Source organism: Phyllostomus discolor, chromosome 12 (assembly GCF_004126475.2).
Source record: "Phyllostomus discolor isolate MPI-MPIP mPhyDis1 chromosome 12, mPhyDis1.pri.v3, whole genome shotgun sequence".
Taxonomy (NCBI): Eukaryota; Metazoa; Chordata; class Mammalia; order Chiroptera; family Phyllostomidae; genus Phyllostomus; species Phyllostomus discolor.
Genome location: NC_040914.2, coordinates 34,360,424 through 34,385,584, shown reverse-complemented (window position 1 = coordinate 34,385,584; position 25,161 = coordinate 34,360,424). Strand labels below are relative to the sequence as shown.

The following is a 25,161-nucleotide window of genomic DNA, read 5'->3' as shown; positions in this document are numbered from 1 at the left end:
TTTACGCATTGGACTGGCATGGCTTTGGTGACACAGGAAAGGGGAAAGAGTCAGGACGCTGACCCCCTGGCCGGGCCGCCCCCGAGGGGCTGCAGAGCTGGGCGTGCGTGCGGGCAGCAGGCTGCTGGTCCGGCTGCGCCTGGACCTTCGGGCGACATCACTTGTTAACTCACTGCGGCCTGGGCCCCCGGTCAGTGTGAGGGCTACCCGCGGGAGAAAGACATGTGGCGGGCAGACAGGCAGGGGCCTGGGCCCTGAGAGCCTCACCCTGGAGTCCTGGAGCTCCTAGAGGCCGAGCTTCCGGGTGATTAGCCATGAAGAGGAGGGGAGATGGAGCTGACTCACCGCAGTGGCAATGGCTGGGCTTGGATGAAGGGGGACAGGTGGGCAGGGACACTCTGATCCTGAAAGACTTGAGGCTTACCCTCAGGGCAGAAGAAAGCGCAGAAGGGAAGAATGTGGGGTGGGGGGAGTGATGTGGTCAGATTTGCATTTTAACGAGGTGATTCTGCGGTGTGAGGTTAGAGGTACAGACAGACACCTGCTGTAGGTGAGAGGTGCCAGGGAGGAGCGGGGGTGGGGGGGGAAGCTCGGGACTGGGGACAAGGCCCCATGTGAGCTGGGCAGTAGGATGCCCCTGCCTTAGGTGGGATTTGAGAGTGACTCAGGGTCAGGGAGGGTAGGGTGGGCTCTGGGTGTCTGATGAGTACACCTGTGGGAACAGCGGGCCTCTGATGGATCCTGGTTGGCCGAGGGGATGTGGCAGCACCGTTGTGCGTATTGGAATCAGACCTGCTGACGAGGCTCCCTGTAGGTCTCCACTAGGGCCGGGATGAGGGGTTTAGATGCAGACGGAAGGATGGGCAGACTGAAGGATGGACAGGCGGGAGGAAACCAGCTCCCCTAAGGCAGATGGTGTGTGGAGGGGGAGGGGAAGGGATGGGACTTTGGGGTGGGGGGTGAGGGAGCTCCTGCTAAGGGGCAGTTGCAGAGGTCAGGTGGGGGCAGCCAAGGCAGGAGGGTGTTCTGGAGAGCCAGGAGTGGGATGCTGAGGCCCTCTGGATGGCTGAGTTCAAGGACCAGGCAAGGAGGAAGGCAGCCTGTGGGCTGCAGTGGCCAGGTCTGGACTGCAGAGGGCGCTCCAAGGGTAACTGTGAATATTGGTGAATTCAGGGCAGGAATTCCAAGAAAGGCTGCAGGAAAACCCAGGCAAAGGCACCTTTAAAGAACACAGTTTGCATAAGTAATGTGTGGTTTATCACAGGAGTGCAATGGGCTTTTATTCATAATCATTTGGAAGTGGAGGAGCCATTTGTCTACCTGACAGGTACACTTCCCATTGCAATTCCAGCGGATTTAAAAGTTGATGCGGGTCTGCGAATTCGCAGGCGTAATTATTCTCTGATAGCTTTTCATTACACTTAACGTGCTTTTAATGGAATTAATGTACTGTGTCAACAAATACATTGTTTTTATTGTGCCAAGAGGAGACTTCTAAAAAAAAGAGAGAATCAAAATGGCGTGCCGGTGGTTTATGGACCATTTCCTCCCTGGACTGGGCGATACACCTGCCTGCTCGATGCTTCCTGTCCCGTGCGGCTGGAGAGGAGGAGCAGGCAGAAGGCTCGTGCGTATGTGTGGGTGTCGGCTGGACTTCAGCTTTGAATCGTGCGTGTATGTCTTACATCCTCACTGTTCTCCAGCCAGAAGCAGCAGCCCCTGTGGAATTGACCAGGGCCACCTGGCCGGCACCTTTCTGGGCAGACCAGGCCACCTATACCTTGGGCCCCGTCACTGTGTGGGATTCTGGTGTTTCTTGCCTGCTCCCTCAGCCAGGCAGCCACAGGCCTGCAGAAGCCGTGACCTCAGTTCTGCAGCCATGCGCCCTCCAGGGCAAGGTGGGGACTGGCCGGCCCCAGCTCCTCTCCCTCCCGTGGCAGGGAGTCCTCTCCCACTGACATGTAGATGCTGGCCCCTCAGAAGGCAGATCCTGTTTTCCTGGGCTGGAGTTTTAACCACAGGTTTTCTCTTCTCTGTGCAAAACATGGGAAATGGAAAAGTACAAGGAGGAGCCTTGGCTGGGTTGCTCAGCTGGTTAGAGTGTCATCCCAATGTGCCAAGGTTGTGGGTTCAATCCCTGGTCAGGGCACATATAGCAATCAACCAATGAATGTGTTCATGAGTGGAACAACAGATTAATCTCTCTGTCTCCCTCTTTCTCAACCCCTGCCTCCTTTCCTTTCTCTCTCCAAAATCAACAAAAAATTTATTAAAAAAGTACAAGTTGGAAATCAGAATGCCAGTCTCCAGAGGTAATCATCCCCTTTGGGCTTCGGTGCTGGTTCCCTGATGCACCTCTGTGCTGGCATTTGTGTTGCTCACTCAACACAAGGGGAGTTACCCCCGCTGCGGCCTGCTTTTCCTGTGCTGCTTCTCTTCCTTTTGTGCAGCCTGAACAGCGTTCCCCCGCGGTGTGGAACCTCCCGTCACGTGACTTCACGGCAGCCATTGGGAGGGGCCCGACCAACGTGAGCAGTTCCCTCGAGTTGCACACCCACCCAGGTCCTTTCCCAGGTTCAGAATTATACAGGACACGTTGATGGAGAGCTGGACTTCTCAGCAACTGTGGCACTACCGGTTCAGACGGTTTGCAGAGTTCAAAGTCATTCCCGACATCATACACACATAGTGCATTAGCATAGCACGTTTAATAGATTAAAGATGAAGAGCACAGAAAGTTACCCTTTTAAAAGTAATTTGGTCCTTCTATTTAAAAAAGAGAATTCTTTTGCATCTAATAATGACATCTGTTACACTAGATGCTTAAGATTTTCTTGATATTGCTCTTCTGCGTCTTGTCTGTTCTAAGACATTCTGCTTTTTGCTTGGTGTTGTCAGTGGGGTCGTTAATTTTCTTCCTTCTTCTAACCAGTCTCGGCTCGCAGGGGATGTGGGCGAGCCACTGCAGCCCTTTGTGCCTCAATTTGTCATCTGTGCAGGGGCCCCCAGATCACACAGGCCTCTGACGGTTGTCAAGATTGAGGGTTTATCCAGGGTTAAAGTGTAAAACCTTAGCCAAGTGTCCGGCATACCCTTGGTGCTCAATGAATGCCACTGCTGTTACAATTTTTGAACATGTGTATCGTGTAGCCAGGTGATACACCGAATTCCCTTATGACTTATTCTTTTCCTCTAATTTCCTGGAGTTTTCTAGTTTTGATAATTGCATCACTTTCCAGCGGCAATAACCTTTGCCCGCTCTTTCCAATCCTGAAAACATGCCTTTGTTTATCTTGTTTAATTTGATTAGCCAGCTGTGATGGTTTTCTGTTGCCACATAATAAACTGCAGAGCAGAGAGGCTTAATATGGCAGATTTATTGTCTCACAGTTTCCGCCGGTCAGGAGACCAGAATGTGTGAGCTCAGTCCTCTGCTCTGGGCGTAAAGGCTGCAATCACGGGGGTGGGGGGCGGGGGGGCTGTTCCCTCCTGCAGAGGAGAAAGATCTGCTTCCACGGTCCCTCAGGCTGTGGGGGTGCGCATTGGTGTCGTCATACGGCTGAGGTCCCTGTTTTACGGAGAAGCTCTCAGCGCCCACAGACTCTCTCACACCACAGCACCTTACTCCTTCAAGGTCTGCAGCACTGTCTTCCTTGGGCTTCAAGGTTTTGACTTAAGGAAGGGCCCAGACCCAATGGGCTCCTCCAGTGAGGCCAGGCCCACATGGGAGAATTGTCCTTTTCTTTTAGTAATTTTTTTCCTTTATTGATTCTGAGAGAGGGAAAGAGAAGGAGAAAGAGAGGGAAAGAAACATCTATTGGTTGCCTGTTGTATGAGCCTCAATGTGGGACCAAGCCTGTAACCCAGGCATGTACGCTAACCAGGAATTGAACCCGTGACCTTCCTGTTTGCAGGGTGATGTCCATCCAGCTGAGCCACAGCAGATAGGGCAAGAGAATCATCCTTCGGATGAACTCAGAAAACAAACCTACTTGAGGCTTAGGTACAGCTGCAACATCCCTTCACCTTCACCGTTTAGCGTGAGGGAACCACAGGACTGAAATCCATCATAGCCCTGCCCACACTCGAGGGGCGGGGATTCTGCAGGGGATGTACACAGGGTAGGGACTGGGGTGGGGACTGTGGTGGGGACATCTCTTTCTTCTGCATCCCACACTAGTGTTTTCAGAGGAATTTTAAATAGGGGTGGTCATAATCATCTTTGCCTTGTGCTGTTAAATGGAGAGCTCTTTCTTCATAAAAAATAGAGTCTGAATTTTGTCAAAATATTTAAAAAACCAGCCCTGGCCCGTGTGATTCAGTTGTGTCGACTGTCCTCCTATAAACTGAAAGGTCGCAGGTTCGATTCCCGGTCAAAGCACATACATAGGTTGTAGGTTCGGTCCCCAGTCAGTGTGCATGTGAGAGGTGACTGACTGATGGTTTTCTCTCTCCCTCCCTTCCCCTTTTTCAAAAATCAATAAGCATGTCCTTGTGTGAGGATGAAAAAGAAAATTGTAAGGAAGAAAAAATACTTTTACAGTGTTTATTGGAAAAAACCCAGCGTATAAGTGGACCCACACAGTTCAAACCCGGGTTCTTCCAGGGTCAACTGTGTTTCTAAACATTTTACATTTCAGTAATTTTGCTGCCTCTTGTGGGGCTGTCTCTGTCACCGATGTCTAGTTCCTGGACGACGCATGCGGAAGCGATTGAGGTCTTTTTCTCCCACGGAGGGAGCAGGCTGAGAAGGCAGGTGCCCGTCCTGGTGGAGGTGCCGAGGTTGAGGAGGGAGCACAGCCTGTGATGGAACCCCTCTCGGAGGACGTCAGATCCCCAGGCTGGCCCTGAGCGACTGGGAGGGCATGGGGCACACGGGGAATGGTTCTGATGGAAGGAGGTGGGCACACAGAGCTGTGCGTGTCCCAGCGCGCAGCCAACGAGGCCACCGAGGACGGAGGGCCCGAGTGCCTGAGTGAGCCCTGCCGTGGTCCCCAGGGAGCCCCGGACAAAGAAAACCACACATGGAGAGAAAACACATTCGATGCAGGATAAAGGAGGAGGGTCGCCCACTCCTTGAAACGGGACAAAGAATTGAGCACACGGGCAGGTCTGCAGGGTGAGAGGCTTTCGGGAGACACAGGCTGATGATCCACACTCTTTCATCCGGGAAGCTCAGACTATTCTTTGCTGCATGTTTGCACCCGTAATTCCTTCCCCAGATGCTGGCTTCTCGGTGGCAAGCGGCTCCCCCTGTAGCCACCGGGCACGCCTGCCAGATGTTTCTGGAACTCTGCAATGTCATTAGCGCGCTCAAGCCTGCATTCTGAAGGACACGGTTCCCTGCTTGAAACAGTGCCTCTGAGCTGAAGGAAACTCTTGACGTGGGGCAGCGAAAGAACTTTCTAGTTGGAGAGGAGAAGGTTCGAAGAGCTGATGTGTTTCAGGCCTCTGTGTCCAGCAGCACCCCCGAAAAGGGCAGCCCTGTGGCTCCACAGAGGCCACTGCTTCCCGGCCGTCTCTGGTCCCCCTGCATCAGCCGCCAGAGCGGGAAGTCTTTCCTCACTTCTAATTTCACCTCCTGTCTCTGTTAAGGCCGGATGACAAGTGGAGAAAGCAGTGAGTCGGCTGCCCCCAGGACAGCTCGCAGGTGCTTGAAAAGTGATGCCTCCTCCCTCCGAGCATCTGTCAGCCTTTTCCGCTCTTTCTGGCTGTTCTTCCCCAGCCACTTCATTGTATGTTTCTCTTCTCCGACTGCCTTCCGTTTCCTCGAGTTCTCTGCAAACTGCGGACTTTGAGTAACGGACCTGGCAGACGGAACGGGAGAAAGGTTTTGTGGGGTGTGGCCATTTCTCGGCTCCTCGCAGGTGGGGACCAGGGTGAACCCGTGGGATGGCCGAGAAGTCAGCACAGGCCGCAAATCCTGGCTGGCCTGGCCACTGGACTGGAGCAGAAATAGCACAAACTAAGACCTGGTCGTTTCAGAGCAGGGCACACGCTGCTCCCCTTAGTTGCCAGGATCGGGCCGGGGTCCTCCCGGGGGAGGCGCACCAGCCTCTGGGCTTTGAAAAGGATTTCTGTACTCAGAGCCGTGCCGGTGTTACTAGGTCGGAGGGGTGGGGAAGTCCGGGCAGACACGGGGAAGGAGAGGATCTCTGGGGCCAGCAAGCTAGGGTTCCGTTCTGGATGCATCGGTGGGTTCCTCCTCTTGGGCTGCCCTGACTGCGCATCACCGCCTGGGCGGCTTAAACAGCAGCGTTTCTGCTCACAGTCCTGGAGGCTGGAAGGCTGAGGCCAGGGCGCGGCCTCGGTCCTGTTCGGGGAGGGCGTCTTCCTGGTGTGCAGACGGTCACCTCCTTGCCATGTCCTCCCGTGGCCCGTCCACAGGGTGTGTGTTGCCAGAGACAAAGATCACCTCCTCTTTCTCTTCCCGCAAGGCCGCCAACCCCTTCGTGATGGCCCCGCCTCCCATCCCAGTTTACCGCCCATCTCCCAATGCGGTCACGTGGGCTAGGGGGCGGAGTCAGGGCTCCAACAGGTGGGTTTGGGAAGCACGCAGGCATTGGTCCATTCCACAGCCATGCGTTTTCATCAAAGTGTAGCAACGGCCACAAGCTTGACAGCCTAACACAACACCCGTCTATTATTTTGCGGTTTTCTCGGGTCGGGGACGTGGCTTATTGGGGTCGACTGGCTAGAGTCTCACAAGGTTGCGTTCAAGGCATTGGCGGGCCAGCGCCATTTGAAGGTGTCACTAGGGAGCCCGTCGTATGCACACTGAAGGGGGGGGGGGCTTTGTACAAGGCCATGGGTCGTCAGGGGTCACCTGAGAACCTGCAGGCCACATTGAGTTTGATGGGCTTCTGTGTCTTTGTGTAGGGGATTGGATGCAATGCCAATGACAGTTATTGATATTTAAACGTGTCACTTGTCTTCAACGGGCAAATCACCCGCGTTGCTTGGAAGTAACATGATTTCAGGGGGTTGGTTCCTTGAATAATGACTTCGTCGTGAAGGCGGGGAAAGTCAAGGATTCGGACCCGCAGCCTAAAATCGGTGACATTAACGTCCTTCGCGTTTAGAAAATGCCGGCTCTTTGGAGGTTTGTGGGTTTCTAATGACATCCCTGTTACAAGCGCCTGGGCCATTGTGGAGTTTTGATAGTTTCATAAACTTCAGTTTAGGAGAGATCACGGAGTTCTGAGTGAACTCACGGAAGGTGGCTTCAGGGGTCTGGTGGCGGCTTAGGGACTTGGTGGGGCCCCGGGCATTCTCGCACTCTCAGGCCCTTCGTGAGCGAGGGGTCTGGAAGAGAAGGTCACATTTCATGCGCTAGACATGGAGAAGCAGACGGCAGCGCATGGACATTTCCTGGGAGGTCTTCCTTCCCACCGTCCGCCCCGGCTCAGTCTGAGCGAGGCCGGTGTTGGTGTGCAAGGAGCATAAAGGACACTCCTTGGAGGACTTTTCCTGGGGACATGGAGGCGTCAGAGCCAGGGCCATTAGTCTGAGGGGAGAGAAAGGAGGAGGGCTGGGGTACCAGGACGGGATGCTGAGATATTCAGGAAGGGGTATGCTGAGCACAGACAGCCTCCAGGAGTTCGATGCCTTCTAAGGGACAAAGGCAGTGGTTTTCATGCAGGTCTTCTCCATGGTCAAGGTCACCCCAGCTGCCCCAAGTGGCCTGGATGCACTGGAGTATTGTTTAGGGAGGTGCTGGTGGGAAGTCGGGGGCTGAATTCTTGCGGGCCCAGGTGGTCAGTCCGGGGAGCTGAGATTCGGCTGCTGGCGTGTCCAGGACGCCTTCCACGGTGGGACAGAGGTGAGGGAGCAGGCGAGGGCCCTGGCTCGGCCGAGGGGATGGAGAGGAACAGGCACGTGGAGAGATGCTGAGAAGGCCTGAGCCAGTTTCACCCACGACTGGCCCATTGGCCTGGACGGGGAGCTCGGAGCAGGATGGTGTCATGGGCAGAAATTTGGAGTTCGCCAGGAGAAGGGTGGGGGCTGGAGAGTTGAGTTCCTAAACTTGGAAGTGGCCAACATGAGAGACAGCTAGAGGCCGAGCAGCGTCTCCAGGGCAGAAATGATAATTGAATCTCTTCTGAAGGTCAAGTGTGAGGTACAGAAGGGAAGAGAGGTTTTAAGGGCATCGAAGAAGAAGAGCAAGTGAGACTTGGCTCAGAGACACACGGACTGACTTCCCTGAGGTGGGGGGGGTGGAGCTGAAATATACAAGGGGGCGTGGCACCATGGCAAGAGATTTGGGAGGTGGGCAAGATGGTCGTAGGTGCCTTGTGTCAGCGACAACTGCATTTGGACGTCCGTGTGCAGTGGAGGAAGGATGCGTGTGTGCGTGCTTGGAGGGGAAGGAGCCCTGCTGAGCTCTCTTCGGTTCTTCCGTTTCTGTTTTGTTTCACTTTTGTGTGAGTTAGGTTCGAAAGCCCTTGGTGTGAAGGTATAAGAGATCGTCCAGAGCTTCCGGGGAGCCTTGGAGACCAGCGCAGTGCTGGGTGGGGCAGGGGCGACGGGTCCATGTGGACGTGTTTGAGGGTGAGTGGCGTCTGTCACCAAGGGCCCTCGCGGGCCAGTTCAGTGGCATGTGCTCCCTTCAGGTCTGGGGTGAGTCCATCAGGCCTCCCAGGGAAACGTGTCCAAGTCCCTCAAGTTTGGTCCCCGACCCACTGGCCTGCATCCACCACGGAAAGCCGAGTGATTTATGTTCAGGGGAGACCCCACTTGAAAACACCAGGATGTTCTTTACGATAGGGCCTCCTGGAATATTGCCCTGCAGCGGGGGGAGCCACGGCCTATTCCTCCTCCTCTGCACGGTGCCTGATGGGATGTCGGGTGAGGGCGAGGGGACCGTCCCCAGGGTTCTAGTGACCAGGAGGAGGGGGCTGCTGTGGGTGGAAGGAAGAGCTGGTGAGAGGGAGGCCAGGTTGGGGAGGGTGAGAGCAGGTGCGTGTTTGGCCTGCGAGCTGGAGAATGACCTCAGGAGGTGTTAGTGGGCTGGCTAGGGGGGCCTCCTGTGTCCCCATCCCTGCAGAGAAGGCAGGTGGCTCAGTGACCTGTGGGTGGGAATATCTCTGCTGTCTGTGACTTTGAGATCATTCAGCCAGATAACTTCCAGGGCCAGAGTGGCGTAAGGGCCTGGTGGCACAGGGGCGTGTGGGCCCGAGCACTCACCTCGAAGGAGCCTGGGGAGCTGCAGGCTGAGGGCATCGGGGTGGCCTGTGCTCCTCCTCATCACCTGCTCAGGTGTGGGTGCCGAGGCCTGGCAGCAATCCTGTTTTGATTGGTCGCCAAAGGCTTCTGGGCATCTCACCTTCCCTTACCGTTTGTCGTTCCAGGTGCTGCTGTCTGGACTCATTGGTGTCGTCTCCTGGAAGAGACCCCTCTCCCTCGTGGTAAGTCGCACCCGGTCTCCTCTGCAGCTGCCTGGGATGGGGCTCTGGCTGCAGAGGGAAGCACAGTGGAGACGAAGGCAGAGCACCCCGGCTTCTCCGCACGATGGGGAAAGTGGGCCTCTCTGGAAGTGCCATCAGGGATGAGCCCCAAGCCTGTTCCACTTCCCAGAGGGACTCTTGGGGGTTTGCCTAAGGCCTTGTGTGCCTCCTTCTTTCCATTTGTCCCGTCTGGGGGCCCTCGGACGAGGACGTGCCGCGAACACAGGCCTTTTAATAGGTGCACATGCAAGCGATTCATCTAGATGCGTGAACACATTCGTGCACCTACATACGCTTGCGGGTGATCACACACAGGACGTGTCTGAACAGAGGTCAAGAGATGTCAGCTTTGTGTGTGTTTTGGAGACTGTGCCGCTCGGTGCGGGTGGCGTTTACTGGGGTGAGGAAAGCAGTGCCTTCGCTGAGGATGGGTTATCTCATCCTGCTCGGGCCTCACGCTGGGGAGGCCTGGGCAGAGGATGTGGCTGCTCCCTCCCAGCAGCACCCCGGGCGGGCGCGTGCCTGTAGATTCACCCGCGTGTCCTCCTCGGCGTCTGCATTAATATATTTATGTGTCCGCGTCGGTACTAAAGGGAGAGGTTTTCCCGTTCCCTGATGGATGGTGAAAGAGACGGCGTGGCTTTTTCCTCCTTTTGTAGTGATCAATTATTTAAAATCTCTTCTTGAAGTGATTAGACCTGGAGATAAGGACACGGACCAGAGAGTAATGGAAATAGAAAACAGCACAGACCCGCGGGTTGTAAATCCCTCCTGCTTTATGTGAGTCACCGTGACAGCTTCCAGGTACCAAGAAGAGAGTTGGGGGCATAAATTCTGGGAAGACTCTTCTCCCACACCGTGTCAGCTCAGATGAGCAATTTCCCTCTTAAAAAATGTTTTTAAATAGAAATTTTCTGGCCGGCGTGACTCACTTAGTTGGGCATCATCCCACAAACCGGAAGGTCACAGGTTCGATTCCCAGTCGGGGCACATGCCTGGGTTGCAGGTTCGATCCCCATTCTGGGTGTGGGCACCTGTGACGCCTGGTCCAGACTTATACGGTCCCCAGTCTGGGCACTGATCCCTGGTCCAGGCACATATGGGAGGCAACCAATCCATGCTTCCCTTTTGCGTCAGTGTTTCTCTCTCTCCCCTCCCCTCTCTCTAAAAGCAATGAAAAATAAAAAAAAATCCTCAAGTGAGGACGAGAAAGGAGGCAGCAGGCTGTGCAATGAGGACAGGGAAGGATGCTGCCCTCTCCAGCCTGGCGAGTGAGTGGAGAGACGGAGGAAGGGGAGGGAGACGCTGTGACTTCTCTCCCACGGTGTTCCGTCAGAGCCCGGCCGCGTGCTGGGACGAGTGGTAGCTGGGCCAGTGAGGATGGTGTATTTTCACACTCCCGTGGCCGTTTCCCCACAGGCTCGGTGTCTCCTGGGATTGAGACCACTGTCTTCCTCACATTACACTGTAAAAGGCATCACGGTATGATGCCGCACGCCTGCTAGGCACCAGGTTATGTAGCTCCGATTAGGTAACTTCTGGAAAGACCCAGCGAAACATCCTGTGGTTGCTTGTATTTTAATCATGGAAATCGGTCTGTCCGACCTTTTGGCATCTCCGGGCCACCCTGGAAGAGGAAGAGTTGTTGGGGCCACACATTAAATACACAAACACTAGTGAAAACAAGCAAAAAAAAAATCTCATCATGTTTTGAGTAAATTTAGGATTTCGTGTTGGGCGGCATTCACAGCCCTCCTGGGCCACACGTGGGCCGCGGGGGCTGGACACCCCTGCAGGCGGTTCCAGCGCCTGCCCTGTGGTGAGATGCCACGACCATCTGGCATCTCAGCATCGCTCGGTGTCAGTCTGCCATCCAGGCTGTGTGTCGGCAAAGCCCTCCCCCGCACACACAGAGCTTTCTGCCCAGGTCCCCCTGCCCCAGCTCACACAGAGAGTGCCACGACCTCTGCTGGGCAGGCCCGTCGCCATCAGTCTGGCGCTATGCAGGGCTCCTCCACCACGACCGGTCAGTCCAGCTGTGCTGACGACATTTCCAGGCCACCGCGGGGGTAGAGGCTCTGGGCTGTGGGCCCCCTCTGTTCAGGTCTCCGTGGTGACAGACGGTGGCCTCCCAGCTGTTCTCTGATCTCCTCCCTTTCGTGACGCTGGGTTCGAGGCCCTCGAAGCACCCGTGTTACAGGCGCGGTCTCCCACAAGGGCATGGATGGGAACCTTTTGCACGTCAGGTGTCCTCTCTGAGCTGCGTTCCCGCCTCCCACCCCCAGGTCAGCTGGTCTCTTGGTTCGCCCGCGTCCTTACTGGCGATACTTGTTGTGCTCTGAGGTCAGCCCACCCGTGGTTACTCTGCTCACACTTACCGAAGAGGTGCCACGTGGGTGATGTGGGCAGTTGGTGTGGCTGGTGGTTCCCCCCCCCCCCCCGCCCGGGAGGGGATGTGTGTTGTAGTTCCTACTTCCCTGCCCCCCACCGCACCCAGATTGGTTCTGCCGGGATATGAAGGCCGCCTTTGGGATCTGTGGGACTGGGGGGTCCCTGTTGACTGGAGGGACTTTCTCAGGCTTCCTAGGAGGCCCCGGAAGGCACCCTTGGGTTCATCTTCCTGCAGGCAAAGCTGCATTTCCTCCCTCTCTCTCCGACATCATCGTCCGTTGTGAAGGCTCAGAGGCACCTGGCCCTGGGTGTGGGCCACGCAGATGGTGGTGACAATGGCAATGACGACGGTGATTGCTGACGTTTATTGATTGTTCTCCAAGTTCCAAGCTCTCTTCTAAGTGCCAGTCTGTGAGGTGGGTTTGGACGTCATGTCCAAGGCGTGGCAGTGGAATTGTGGTAGAGCCCGGGGGGGACCCCCACAGTACAACCTCAGAGCCCAGGCTCCTAACCTCTCTGCGGGTGTTCCTTTTTATTTTACTTTTTTGAAGATTTTATTTATTTATTTTTAGAGAGGGGCAGGAAGGGAGAGAGAGGGAAGAAGAGAGAGGGAGAGAAACATCAGTGTGTGGTTGCATCTTGAGAGCCCCCTATGGGGATCTGGCCTGCAACCCAGGCATGTGCCCTGACTGGGAATCGAACCAGTGACCCTTTTGATTGCAGGCTGATGCTCAACCCACTGAGCCACACCAGCCAGGGCTCTGCTGGTGTTTCTGCACCCTGCCTGCCTGCCAGAACCACCAGAGTCACTGCAACACCTATGGCCTCAGAGCTATCACATCAGTTCTGTTTACAGTATCTTACCCTGTATAATGCCCCCCCGCCCCATGGTTTTGGCCCAAACTTTCAGGAAAAAAAAAAACACTTTCATTTTAATTTTTTATGTGTTTGTATTTAGATGCTTGTTTTTTGTGTTATAAAGGAATTTTAGCATTTGTTTTTCAACGTATTATGGGACAAGAAATAGTTACAAAACACAAGGACAGATATCAGGTATTTCAGTACTATCCATGTATAATGCACACCCTTATTTTTCCGCCTCAACACTTTGGGCAAAAAGTGCGCACTGTACCCGGCAGAATGCTTCTATGCAGACAAGCCCGAATGTACGTACTGCCAGGCCCTTTTGAAATAGTCTCAAGGTTTAACTGTTTGTTTTTTTTTCTTCCCCAAGAGGCAGTGACAGGATTTCTTAAAGGGATAGCACACTCTCGAAGGGAGAGAGAGAGAGAGTGGGCAGGCTGGAGGAGCAACTGCTAACACTTAGTTGTCACAACACCCTGGTGGGGTCCCTCTGTTGTCCTCACACCCAAAGGAGGGACTGAGGCAGAGGACACGTGGAGGGGTAAAGGGTGCGTGGGTCACCGGCCCAGGCCAACTGGCTTCCCGGGCCCCTGCCTTAATCATTGTACTAGTCTGCCTTACTGGGGATTAACAGGAAAACAAAAACAAAAACAAAAACAAAACAAACAAACAGACAAAAGCCGTCTTTCTGTAGCTTACTGAGGCAGACGTCCAGCTTCCTTGGAGGTGCAGGCTACAAAAAACACTTCTACGTCCAATCCATTTATTTCCTGGTTTCCTTGTTCATAAGAAGCAGCCAAAGAGGGGAAGAGTTTTTGTTTTTCTATTTCCTTTTCTCAAACAAGGGGGCTTGCATAGTTTTGAATTCTTTCCAGCAGACGTCTGGGATGGGGCAGGGGCCGTCCTGAGGGACCCAGGCAGGCAGGCAGCCCCAGGATCCCCGTGCTGGGCACCCCTGAGGACATGCCCCGCCCCCTGCAGCTCAGGTCACTGGGGCTGTCCCAGCAGTGGTGGGGACAAGTGCCTGACACTCAGTCCCCAGTTTGGAGAAATCAGGCCCGATTTTTACCATAGTGTCAGCCTGATTGGAAACCTGAAGACAACCATTGGGGGGAAAAAACAGCTTTGATTGCTTTTCCATTCCGCTTGAATTCTGCTATTTCTGTTTTGTTTTTTTTTTCCCCCTCCACGGCAGTGTTTGATGACCTATGCAGACGCCGAGGGGTTGGATCTGTGACAAATGGACTAGGTAGGGCCTGGGCTGGGACAGGTTTCCTCTCCCCCCCCTTCATTGATATGCTGATCGGTTTCCAATGGAAGGAAGCTAAAAATCTTCTGCCGCATACATTAACTTCTTTTTTAAAGTGTCTCAGAATTTTTGCGCTCACATATATTTCCTGCCGTGGCATCGGAAATCCGGTCCTGGTCTCACTACACATTCATCTAGTCGGCCATATTTTGTGGGGGGTGGGGGGGGACTCTGAATCACTTTAACCTTTAATACAAGTCGCAGAGAGCCCGCAGGGCTTCCTGTCAAGCCCATGAATGGAGCGCAAACAGAACCTCAATACGCTACTGAAAAATAGAGATGAGTGAAAGGTTAATATATTTCATGTAAATGTATTCGACATCATTATTTATTCAGAAAATTCGTTATAAATCTACTCTGGGGCTTTCTTATAGCCACGAATGTGGCCTCTCTTCAAGAGAGTGTGTTTTTGCTTGAGCGCATGGAAGACGAAGGCTCCATTCATTAAGTGCTGACGAGGACAAGAAAGGAGAGTGCGCACACAGAGCCCCAGGCCTGTGTGGCTCAGTGGGTTGGGGCTTCAGCCTGGAAACAGAAGCGTCATGGGTTCAATTCCCGGCCAGGGCACGTTGCCTGGGTTGCAAGTTTGGTCCCCGGTCAAGGCATGTATGAGAGGCAAATTATTGACGCTTCTCTCTCTCTCTTTCTCCCTGGAATCAATAAATATATAATAAAAATTAAGAAAACAAACAAGCCAGAATTTTTCTTTGCAAAGAAAGCAGCTTGAATTTCTAAAACCCCCATCTCATATGTAAAAATAGACTAATATGCTTGTCTTTCAATTCACCAACAATATTAAATTTCATCAGGGAAAGAGAGCTTAACCAGGAATCGAGACTAAAATGAATGAATTAAAACATGACATAGGGAAACCACTCAAGGCCCAGGGAAACTGAAAATGCTCATTGATGAAAGACCCCTTTTTCTTACAACACGACAGTCATTTATAGTCACAGCTTCTAAGTGTCAATTCTTTTATGTTGGCTCATCGGGCTTATATTTAATTGAAAATGTAGTAAGACATTATTTTTTGGGGGGGAGACACAGACAACAGCTTGGTGATTGCCGGGTGGGGTGGCGGGGAGGGGGAGGTTTGGGGGAGCAGGCAGGGGCCCAGGGGGGATGCGTGGTGGGGGAAGGAGACTTGAGTCTGGGTGGTAAGCGCGTGATGCGGTGTGTGGATGATGAATTACGGAATTCTACACTTGCAGCCTGTGTGGTTGGCCCGGGGCAGGTGACTCGGTTAGAGCATCGTCCCGATATGCCAACACTGCAGTTTCCATCAGTGAATGCATAAATAAGTAGAACAACAAATCACTGTTTCTCTCTCTCTCCCTTGCCCTCTCTCTAAACTCAACAACAGCAACAGCAAAGAAACCTGCGTGGTTTATTAACCAGTGTTACCCCAATCATTTCAATACAAAAAAAAACATTTTCTTTTCAAAAGTCAGTGAGCTTGGATAAGAAGATTAAAAACCAAGGTAAACCAAGACACCTAATGAGGTCGTCGTGTGCTTAAAAGCATAATGGATGAAATGCATTTCTTTGAATGGTACGTGGAACCGACCGTAATAGCCTTTTCCCTGGTTCTTGCTTCTGAATGGCTGTTGAGAACCTTCTCAGAAAATGTGAATTACTCCCCTGGCCCCATCTGGGGAAAATGACTCTCCGTAGAGAGGAAGAGACCAGAGGGCAGTGAGGCCTCTTTGGGTGAGGTTATCTCGGGGCGCTCAGGAGGCTGCTGGAGCACCCAGGTGTCCATTGTACAGGTGTTTCCCTTGCGCACCTCTGGATGGGGGCGTGCACTTGTTCTGCGCATGCGTCTGCATGTACGGCTGGAGTGGTCTGCTCCTCATCTGCGCCCATTGGTCCACGTACCATGAGGCGCGTTGCGTGTGCTGGACCCCCAACCCTGATGCGTTCCTTGGTTATGACAAACCCCTTAGTCTCTCCGGTGTGGGCATCAGCGCAGCTGAAGGACGTTTCCAGGGGAGAAGAGCTCACCGGCTACTGGTCACGGGTGCTTTGCTCATGTGTTTCCTGGGGCTCTTCAGTGGGTGACCTTGACGCGTGTATCCTTGCGCTGACCCAGCAGCATGCCCCATAGCCTGCAGTGTGTTCTGTCTGTCCGGACACGTGAAGGGCGTGGCCAGCACATAGTAGGTCTCACAACGGTCCCACGGTAAAGCTCAGAGCCCGTGGTGCCACTGTCGTCCTCCAGAAAACTATCAGACCTCGCGCCAGGCCCCAAGCTGGGTGATGAGGTGGCAGCAAAGAAGCACCAGGCGTGGTCGCGCTTTCGAGAAGTGTAGGATCCCGATGAGGAAGTGGGCCGAGATGGAAAAAACCTAAACAGCCACCAAGTATTAAAAGGGCAATAGAAGATAATAAGAGGAAATAGCTGCTAGTTAGAACTTGGCGAGTCAGGGAGTGAGCTGGGTCACAGTGTTTTATTTAGAAAGGTGAAGGGAAGACGTGCCGCCCCGTTGCTATCTGTACACACCAGCTCACGACAGACCTGCAAGGCAAGTGAAGGGCATGTCCCTTCTAGAAGCAACATGTCATTGGTCGCGGTTGCCAGGGCGGGACTTGCCAGAGCTTGCACAGGGCGCTCTGGGTCCACCTGCATGCAGAGGGCCTGCTCTCTGCTTGGTGGCCTGTTTGCACTGCGGATGAAGTGGGGAGAGACCACCACTGCTGGTGAGAACAGGGATCAGCCTACCTGTTGGGCAGGCGGCCTTTGGGCAGGTGGGCTGCTCAGTGGCGTCCTTGTAGGCTCATGGACCAACATAAAGCAAATCCAAGAAGCAAGAAAAGCGCCAAGTCCAAGGGTCTGGGAGTAAATCCAACTGCAGACGTTCTGGGGAGCGAGGAGTGGAGGTGGTTGAGACACCCACTGGTGCTTGAATCTCCTCTCCCACCGGTGCTTGCGCACTGCCAGCACTGGGAGGTGGGTGGCTGCCCCGGCAGCCCTGCCTGTGTGTGGGGTGGCTTCTGAGAAGCCCTTCCTGGTGATGCTTCAGTAGCCATCTCCTCGACCCCAAGGGGCTCTAGGGCCTCCTTGTGTCCAAGCACTGACCTGATCACCAGAGCTTATGGTCTGGAAATGAGGGATTACTCTCAGAGCAAGCAGATCTTCTCACCCTGGCCAGGTGGCTTAGTTGGTTGGAGCATCATCCCATACACCAGGAAGTTGTGGGTTCAATCCCCAGTCAGAGCTCCCCAGTATCCCCAGATCCCCAGTACGAGAGGCATCCGATAGATGTTTCTCTCTCACATCGATGTTTCTCTCTCTCTCTCCCTTCCCCTTTCTCTAAAATCAAGAAACATATCCTTGGATGAAGATTTTAAAAAAAATTTTTAAAAAAGGAAGGCCTTCTGTCTCATGGTCCAAGTGGTTTAAGCAAGCTTCTGTGGTTGGCAGATGCCGACCAGGGAGGAGGGTCAGGACGGCTCCTTACTGAGAACCTTACTGAGAAGTGTGATGGCTGGTGATGTGTTTCATGCATATGTTTTGCTGTGTCGGCACTTTAGCTCACTTTATTCACGACGAGTCTTGCAGATTTCATAGCCTCTTGCATGTGACGGTGTGTCGAAGGCATCTCTCGTTCAGAGGGCACGGTGGCTCTCCCTGTGTGGTCTGTTCTTGACGAGACAGTGGTCCGACGTCCGGCTTAGAAATTTCCGCCACCTCGAAAATGCCTCCCTTCCTAATGCACTTCCTTTGCCCTGGAGCCTTCATGTGCTCCTAATAGAAAAAAGTCGTTAAGACCAAAAAAAAAAAAATCTCATACGCTGAGGTAGCTCTAATATGAGAAAAGTAATAAATGAAGTGTCTCTAGATTCAAAATGCGTATTCTTTCAGAAGGAAGGCAATTACTGTTATAAAGATGTAGCATTAGAAAAATTATTATGGCTCCGGAGTATGTGATGTACATGTCTGTGGCACAGTTCATTTTCAAAGTATTACCAAGCATACAAGTCATAAGACTAAAATGCTGAACTGCACTAATTGAAAGTGAAATTAATGTGCTGTTCTGAGGAACCGCCTGTACTTATCCAGGTTTTAAACATTGTAACGTATAGGCTATTAGTTATCAGATTTTCTTTCAAATGTCCAGCCTCTTTTAATGAAGCATATTACTCATGGACCCTGTCTTTGCTCTCTGAATTCTTTTATGCTGTGCAGTAATGGTAATATTGGAACTTTCCTCTTTTACCCTGATTTTCTGTGTATTAAATTATCATAGGTTTCAATTTTTATTAAAATACAAAAATTCTGAGTAGGAGTGAAAAGTATGTGCAAAGGTATCACATTTGGTTATTTTGCTGTATTCAGTTTAACAGTTGATAGAAAAATGGATTGAAATTGATTTAAGACAGCACTGTGTAGGCACAGTATGATCTAAGGACTAATAGAAATTTTCAAATCGATTACATTGATTATTGGCAGACTGATGTCAGGAGAAGGTATGAAACGGTCTGCCTTTCTCACACATGTGGCATTGTTGACAAACACAGGTCTTGATGTACCCACCTGCTATGTGAGTAACAGATATGTATTATGGAACCCCGACCAGCATGGCTCAGTGGGTCGGGCATCATCCCACAAAGTGAAACATCGCCGGTTCGATTCCCGGTAGGAGCACATGCCTGGGTTGCAGGCCAGGTCCCCGGGCAGGGTGCGTGCAAGAGGCAACTGATCAATGTTTCTCTCGCACATGGACGATTCTCTTCCTCTCTTTCTCCCTCCTTTCCCCTGTCTCTAAAAATAAATCTAAACCAATAAAATCAAAGGTAAAGAGAGAATTTTAAAAGCAGCAAGAGAAAAAAATTCTCACCTACAAGGAAACTGCCACAGACCATCGTAAGCAGATTTCTCAGCAGAAACTGGGCAGGGCAGGGGACAGCGGGGTGATGCAGTCAAAGGGCCAGAAGAAAAAAACTGCCAACCGAGAATACTTTTCCTGGCCGGGCTATCCTTCAGAAGAAGTAAAGGAAATGGGAGGATTTTCCTAGACAGACAACAGCCAAGGGAGTTTATCACCACTAGACCTGCCTTGTAAGAGATGCTGAAGGAAGGTCTTCAAGCTGTAATGAAATGGCAATCACTAGTCACGTGGAAACAGAGGAAAACATAAAACACATGGGCAGAAACAAGTGTACGGTCAAGTTAAGAACAGTCCGATACTGTACTATGGTGGTGTGTTAATCACTGAACTCTGGTATAAAGGCTAAAGGGCAAGAGTATTAAAAATAACCGAGGCTAGTAATTCGTTACGGGTGCACAGTACAGAAGTTGTATATTGGGACATCAGAAGCAAAATGCTGGGAGGAGGCGTGAAAGGATAGGGTTTTTTTTTTAAGATTTTATTTTATTATTTTTTTTAGAGAGGGAAGGGAGGGAGATAGAGAGAGAGAAACATCAGTGTGCGGTTGCTGGGGGTCATGGCCTGCAACCCAGGCATGTGCCCTGACTGGGAATCGAACCTGCGATGCTTTGGTTCGCAGCCCACGCTCAATCCACTGAGCTATGCCAGCCAGGGCTAGGATAGGGTTTTTGTATGTGGTTGAAATTACGTTGATAACAGCTTAAAATAGGCTACTATATTTGTAAGATGTTTTATGTGAGCCTCCTGGGAACCACGAAGCAAAAGCAAAGATACACAAAAGCAAAGAGAAGGGCATCAAAGCATACCACTATGGAGAATAAAAAATTTGCAAAGGAACCAAGGAAGACAGCAAGGGAGGAGGAAAGGAACAAGGGAACAACAACAACAACAAATTAGCCAAAAACAATAACTAGTGAGATGGCATTAGTACATTTTTACCTATTGATAATCACTGTAAATGTAAATAGATTAAAATGTCCAATTAAAAGGTGTAGAGTGAGCCCTGGCTGGTGTGGCTCAGTGGATTGAGCGTGGGCTGCGGACCAGAGGATCACCAGTTTAATTCCCAGTCGGGGCACATGCCTGGGTTGTGGTCCTGGCTCTCCATTAGGGGGCGCTCAAGAGGCAACCACACATTGATGTTTCTCTTCCCCTCTCCCTAAAAATAAGTAAAATCTTTATTAAAAATGCATAGAATATATGAATGAATAATAAAGTGAGACCCACTATATAAACAATAAGGCCAACAAGTGACTTACTTCACCTTTAAGGACACGCGTAGGCTGAAAGGGAAGGGCTGGAAAACAACATCCCATGTAAGGAGAAACCAGAAGAGAGAAAAGTGTAGCTATACACTGTATCAGACAAAATACTCTGTAAGTCAAGAAGTGTCACGAGACAACGTCTGAATAAAGGGGTCAGTTCATCAAGAGGATATGACAATTGAAAATATGTATGCACCCAACAATGGAGCACCTACCTATGTTAAGCAAATTGTAACATAACTGAATGGAGAAATTGGCACCGATACAATAGTCATAGTGGGGGACCTTAGAACCCTACTTTCTTTCTTTAAAAAAAAAGATTTTATTTACTTATTTTTACAGAGAGGGGAAGGGAGGAAGAAAGAGAGGAAGAGATACGTCAATGTGTGGTTGCCTCCTAAATGCCCCCTTCTGGGGACCTGGCCCACAACCCAGACATGTGCCCTGACTGGGAACTGAACCGGTGACCCTTGGGTTCACAGGCTGGCACTCAATCCATTGAGCCACACCAGCCAGGGCAGAACCGCACTTTCAGCAATAAATCAATCATCCAGACAGAAAATCAACAGGGAAACATTGGATTTGAATTAAGTACAAATGAACCTAACCAACATATACATAAAGACCAAGACAAACCTAACGTAGAGCAAACGGATTCACTCAGAGCGAAGGCACCTACCAGATGTACACATGACATTCCGCCCGTCAGCAGCAGACGACGCGTTCTTCTCAAGCACAAATCTAACAACCTCCACAATCGATCATATGCATATAACAAAGCAAGTTTTAAAAGATTTAAGAAAATTGAAAGCATACCAAGAACTTTTTCTGAACACAGTGGTATGAAACTAGAAATCACTCACGGGGAAAACTGGAATATTTATAACGTTCACATTCTCGTACATACTTACATATATATACATGCATGGACAGTACACAGTTACACATGCATAGACACACAGCCTGTCCAGGCAGGACCCTTCAGGGGCTCACGTGGGGGAGGGGCGTGTTCTTCATGCCCAGTTCCCTTTTGCGTGTGGAACTTGGTTCTGTCTCGCCTTCTGAAATACACGCACCGCCACGTGCACCAGTGCACGGGAGACTCAAGAGTCTTTTTCAACAACCTGGGAGATCACATACCCCCACTTTTGTGCAGTAAGAGGAAATGCATTAAATATTTAAAACACGCTTTCTAAAGGCTGCTACGCGATCTTTCGCAAAGTGCTGTTGATATCCTAGGTCTCCCTCCCTAGGAAAGGGAAATGGGCATTTTATTCCAGATAGCCACGTGCCTCAGTGAATACATGCTAATTTAAATGTCACCCTCGTGCAAATCCTCAGCCACTTAACACAGAGCCAAACGTGGAAGCGTTTAATCTAGTGAGACAAGAGCTAGAACCCAGCGTATGCCTCCTGACTAATGGGATGGGAAAAGCTGTCAGATGACAAGGGATGGGTAATCTCCTCTGATAATAAGAAAATGAACCAAATGACTGTAGTGGAATGAGAAGAAAAAAGATCTAGGGAATCTGCAAAGGCCAGTTAATAAGGAAACAGGCATAAAATGACCTGACCCATTGAGAGAGCGGCAACGGCCGAGGGAAAGTGCTGGTGTGGCTGGCAAAGGTTGGCAGGCAGCTGGCATGTCGGAATGAGCGACAGCTGGGGTGTGGAGGATGATGCAGAAGGACAGGCTCGTAAATGGCAAGATGATGAGCGAGTGAGTAAATCTGTCAGATGATGAATGAGCTGACGATACACATCTGACGGCTGACAGAGAGAGGCCACGTGGGGGAGGCAGGCGGCGAAGACAGCCAGGAGCAGAGAATGCCTGCATTCCTGAAACCAGGGGGCTTTAAAATGTGATCTTACACGCACGAAAAAGAGTCATGAAACGAATAATCACAGCACTTGATCTGCTTTGATAACTGTTAATAACATAACGAAACTCCCATGAAAGACACAAGATTACACGTAATGTGCTCGTTGCTATTAATAGTGATTTGCGGTATATGCCTACTGCTTGCTAGCTGTTACCCTCTTCTTTCCTGGGGATTTTCACCTATAAGATGGGAATAATGATAATGGTACCTTTCATCCTTCTGTGGCAGATCATTTGAGGATTAAAGTCCATGTGGAAGACTTAGAATGGTGCCTGGCACATTTTCAGTAACAAAGAAATGAGTGTTAGATGCTGCTTGATCTTCTTAATCATATTTTTTAAAATTCTGCATTTGTATCCTTCTTGGAGTGGGATTTTATCTCACACACCCTCAGTGTTTAAATCATTATAGGGATCATCCTAAAGATGTCACGATGGTTGAATAAATGAAATACTGATGAGTTTCCTTGTCTCTTGCTGAATAGTAGTAAAGGTTGACAACTTTTTCAGGAAGGGGGTGTCCAGGTTTTTTTGTTTTTTTGTTTTTTCATTTTTCAGAGTTTAATTTTCAAACTTGAAAAACAACAGCATTAACTTTAAATTCCTGTTTGTAATCAATTCACCAAAAAAAAACCCCAATTTAAGATTAAAAGAGGAGTAATGAAATTAAAATCCAAGAAACCTGACAGTCAAAAAACCAAAAATTGTTTGAGGAGAGTTATACGTACATTAATCTCTGTTATAGATTAATATAAAATGGAGAACATGAATAGAAGAATTAAAAAGGAACATAACCTAAAGAAGGGATTTGAGACCTTATATAAGTAGCAATCTTATGCAAATATATTGGAAAGTTTAGGTTAAATGGCTAGGTTTCATAAATAATATAAGGAGCCAGAATTAATGTAAGAAGAAATAGAAAACTGAAATAGAGAAATAAGCATTAAAGAACTCAGATCTAAAATCTCCCTGTTTCCTGGCAGACATCAGACTTATTTATACAGGTGAATTTTAATGACACTTTAAGAAATAGTAATAGAAAAAGAGGAGAATACCACTTGACTTATTTTCTTAATCTGATTTAACAAGTAGCAAAACTAGATATAAAAAAAACTAGAGGAGAGAAAGTTATAAGCCAGTTTCACTAATGAACAAGATGGCAAAAAAAAAATCACATAAAATCAATTCTAGAGACTTACATTAAAATGTATTATAACTTAAATACATTTCATTTTAGGAAAAAAGAGCAGATTGACTTAAAATCCACCAATTCTCCATATTAAAAAATTAAAGATGAGAAGCCATATGATTTTTCTCAATAGATGTTGCAGAAGCATTCAGTCAACTTCATAATATAAAAACAAACCGCAAAAAACACAGGTAGGAAGAAACTGCTTTATCCTGGTAGGCTGTGTGCACAGAAAGTCCATGGCATATGCCGTATTAAACTTCGTAAATGTTTGGAATTAAATTGGGAGCAAGACAGGAAGGCCTGCTGTTCTTCCTGCTATTCCGTTTTGTCCTGGCGACACTAGCCAACGCCATTAGCCAAGAAAAGAGTAAATCAGGAGTATGAGAATTAAAAAAGAAAACAAAACCATAGTTATTATTATTCACAAACTGTTTATCTCCGTAGGAAATTTAGGAAAACCCACAGACTGTTAGAACCCATAAGAAGATTAGATATGACCAAGTTACAAAAAACAAGTAGCCTTTACAAGTAAATGTACAAACCAATTTAAAACTGTAATTAAGAATTTTAATTAAAAGTTAAAGTTCAGTGTAATAAAATATACAAAAGACCTTCATTGAGGGGGACACACAAATCTCAATTAAATGAAGACAGAGCATATTCCAGGCCGGTAAGCTGGGTGTGAGGAAAATGACATCCTTCTAAATGAACCCCTACACTAAATGCAATTCCTGCCAAAACCTCGGGGATTTTTTTCCCCTAACCTTCATAAGGTCCTCCTAAAATGCATACAGAAGAAGAGTAAAAGATCCCAGAATAGCCATGCGCATTCTGAAGTAGATCTAGTAAGTGGGACTTAGGTACCAGGTCTTGAGATTTATCACGGAGCCATAATATTTCAAATGGCACAGTGCTAGTACAGGGGGGCCCCACAGACCCACTGGACAGAATAAAGAGCCCAGAAGCAGACTCACATGTGTCGGCATTTGGTTCGTGGCAGAAATGATGTTACTTAAACTGGTTCCACCAGGATGGACAGCTCTTCACCCCAAGCCGGGTGTGCAGCTGGCCTTGCAGGAGAGAAAAGAGGGAGAATAACGTGCCACACACAAGATGGGGAAGGAAGTTCCCTATAGGTTGAAGATTTACATTTGAAAAGTAAAACACAGCAAAGCACCTAATGAAAACATACCCAGCCAAGAAAAATAGTAGAATTAGCAATATTTGCTGCTTCAGAAATGTATCAGAGAGGCAACAGTCGGGCCCCAGATTGGGTGAAGATGGATGGCATGTGTGCATTCCAGAAAGGCTTAGGGGACAGAATGTTCTAAATTGCGACAGGTGAGTAAGTAAGAGGCAGAGGATTCAGTAGGAAATGAGGTGTAAACTCCGGTCCCAAACAGGTGGCCGCAAGGTCACTGTCCTCTGTCCCTCTGCCCCTGCCACCTCCATTCCTCAGACGCTCAAATTTCATAATTTTATTTAAATTTTTTCTGGGGGTTACATCCATGTCACCAGGTAATGTGCCTGGATTACCATTTTTTAAAAACTTAATTACCTTTACCCATTTATGGGTTGACCTTTTATTTGCTAGAAGATAGACTGTTTTCTTCTTTTTTTTTTTAATGTATTTATTTTTAGAGAGAGGGGAAGGTAGGGAGAGAGAGACAGAGAGAAAAATCACTGTGAGAGAGAAACATTGATCAGTTGACTCTCACACAAGCCCTGACAGGGAATTGAACCTGCAACCTAGGCACAGTCCCTGCCCAGGAATCGAACCCGTGACCTTTGTGGGACGATGCCCCACCAACTGAGCCACACTGGTCAAGGCTAGACTGTCTTCTAATGCAGCTGTACGCTTTTTTACTTAACCTCCATAACATCAAGTACTATACTTAAATCTCAGTTTTTTAATTCATC

At 49.8% G+C, this 25,161-nt stretch overlaps 1 protein-coding gene across 1 annotated transcript in view; it reads left to right on the top strand.

Annotated features, from left to right (window-relative positions):
- Positions 1-25,161, top strand: part of FAM189A1 (family with sequence similarity 189 member A1) — a 187,699-nt gene that overhangs the window by 72,705 nt on the left and 89,833 nt on the right. Inside the window, exon 2 of the mRNA XM_036012942.1 lies at positions 9,351-9,407. Coding sequence (XP_035868835.1) covers positions 9,351-9,407 — 57 coding nt within the window. The remainder of the gene's footprint in view (positions 1-9,350; positions 9,408-25,161) is intronic.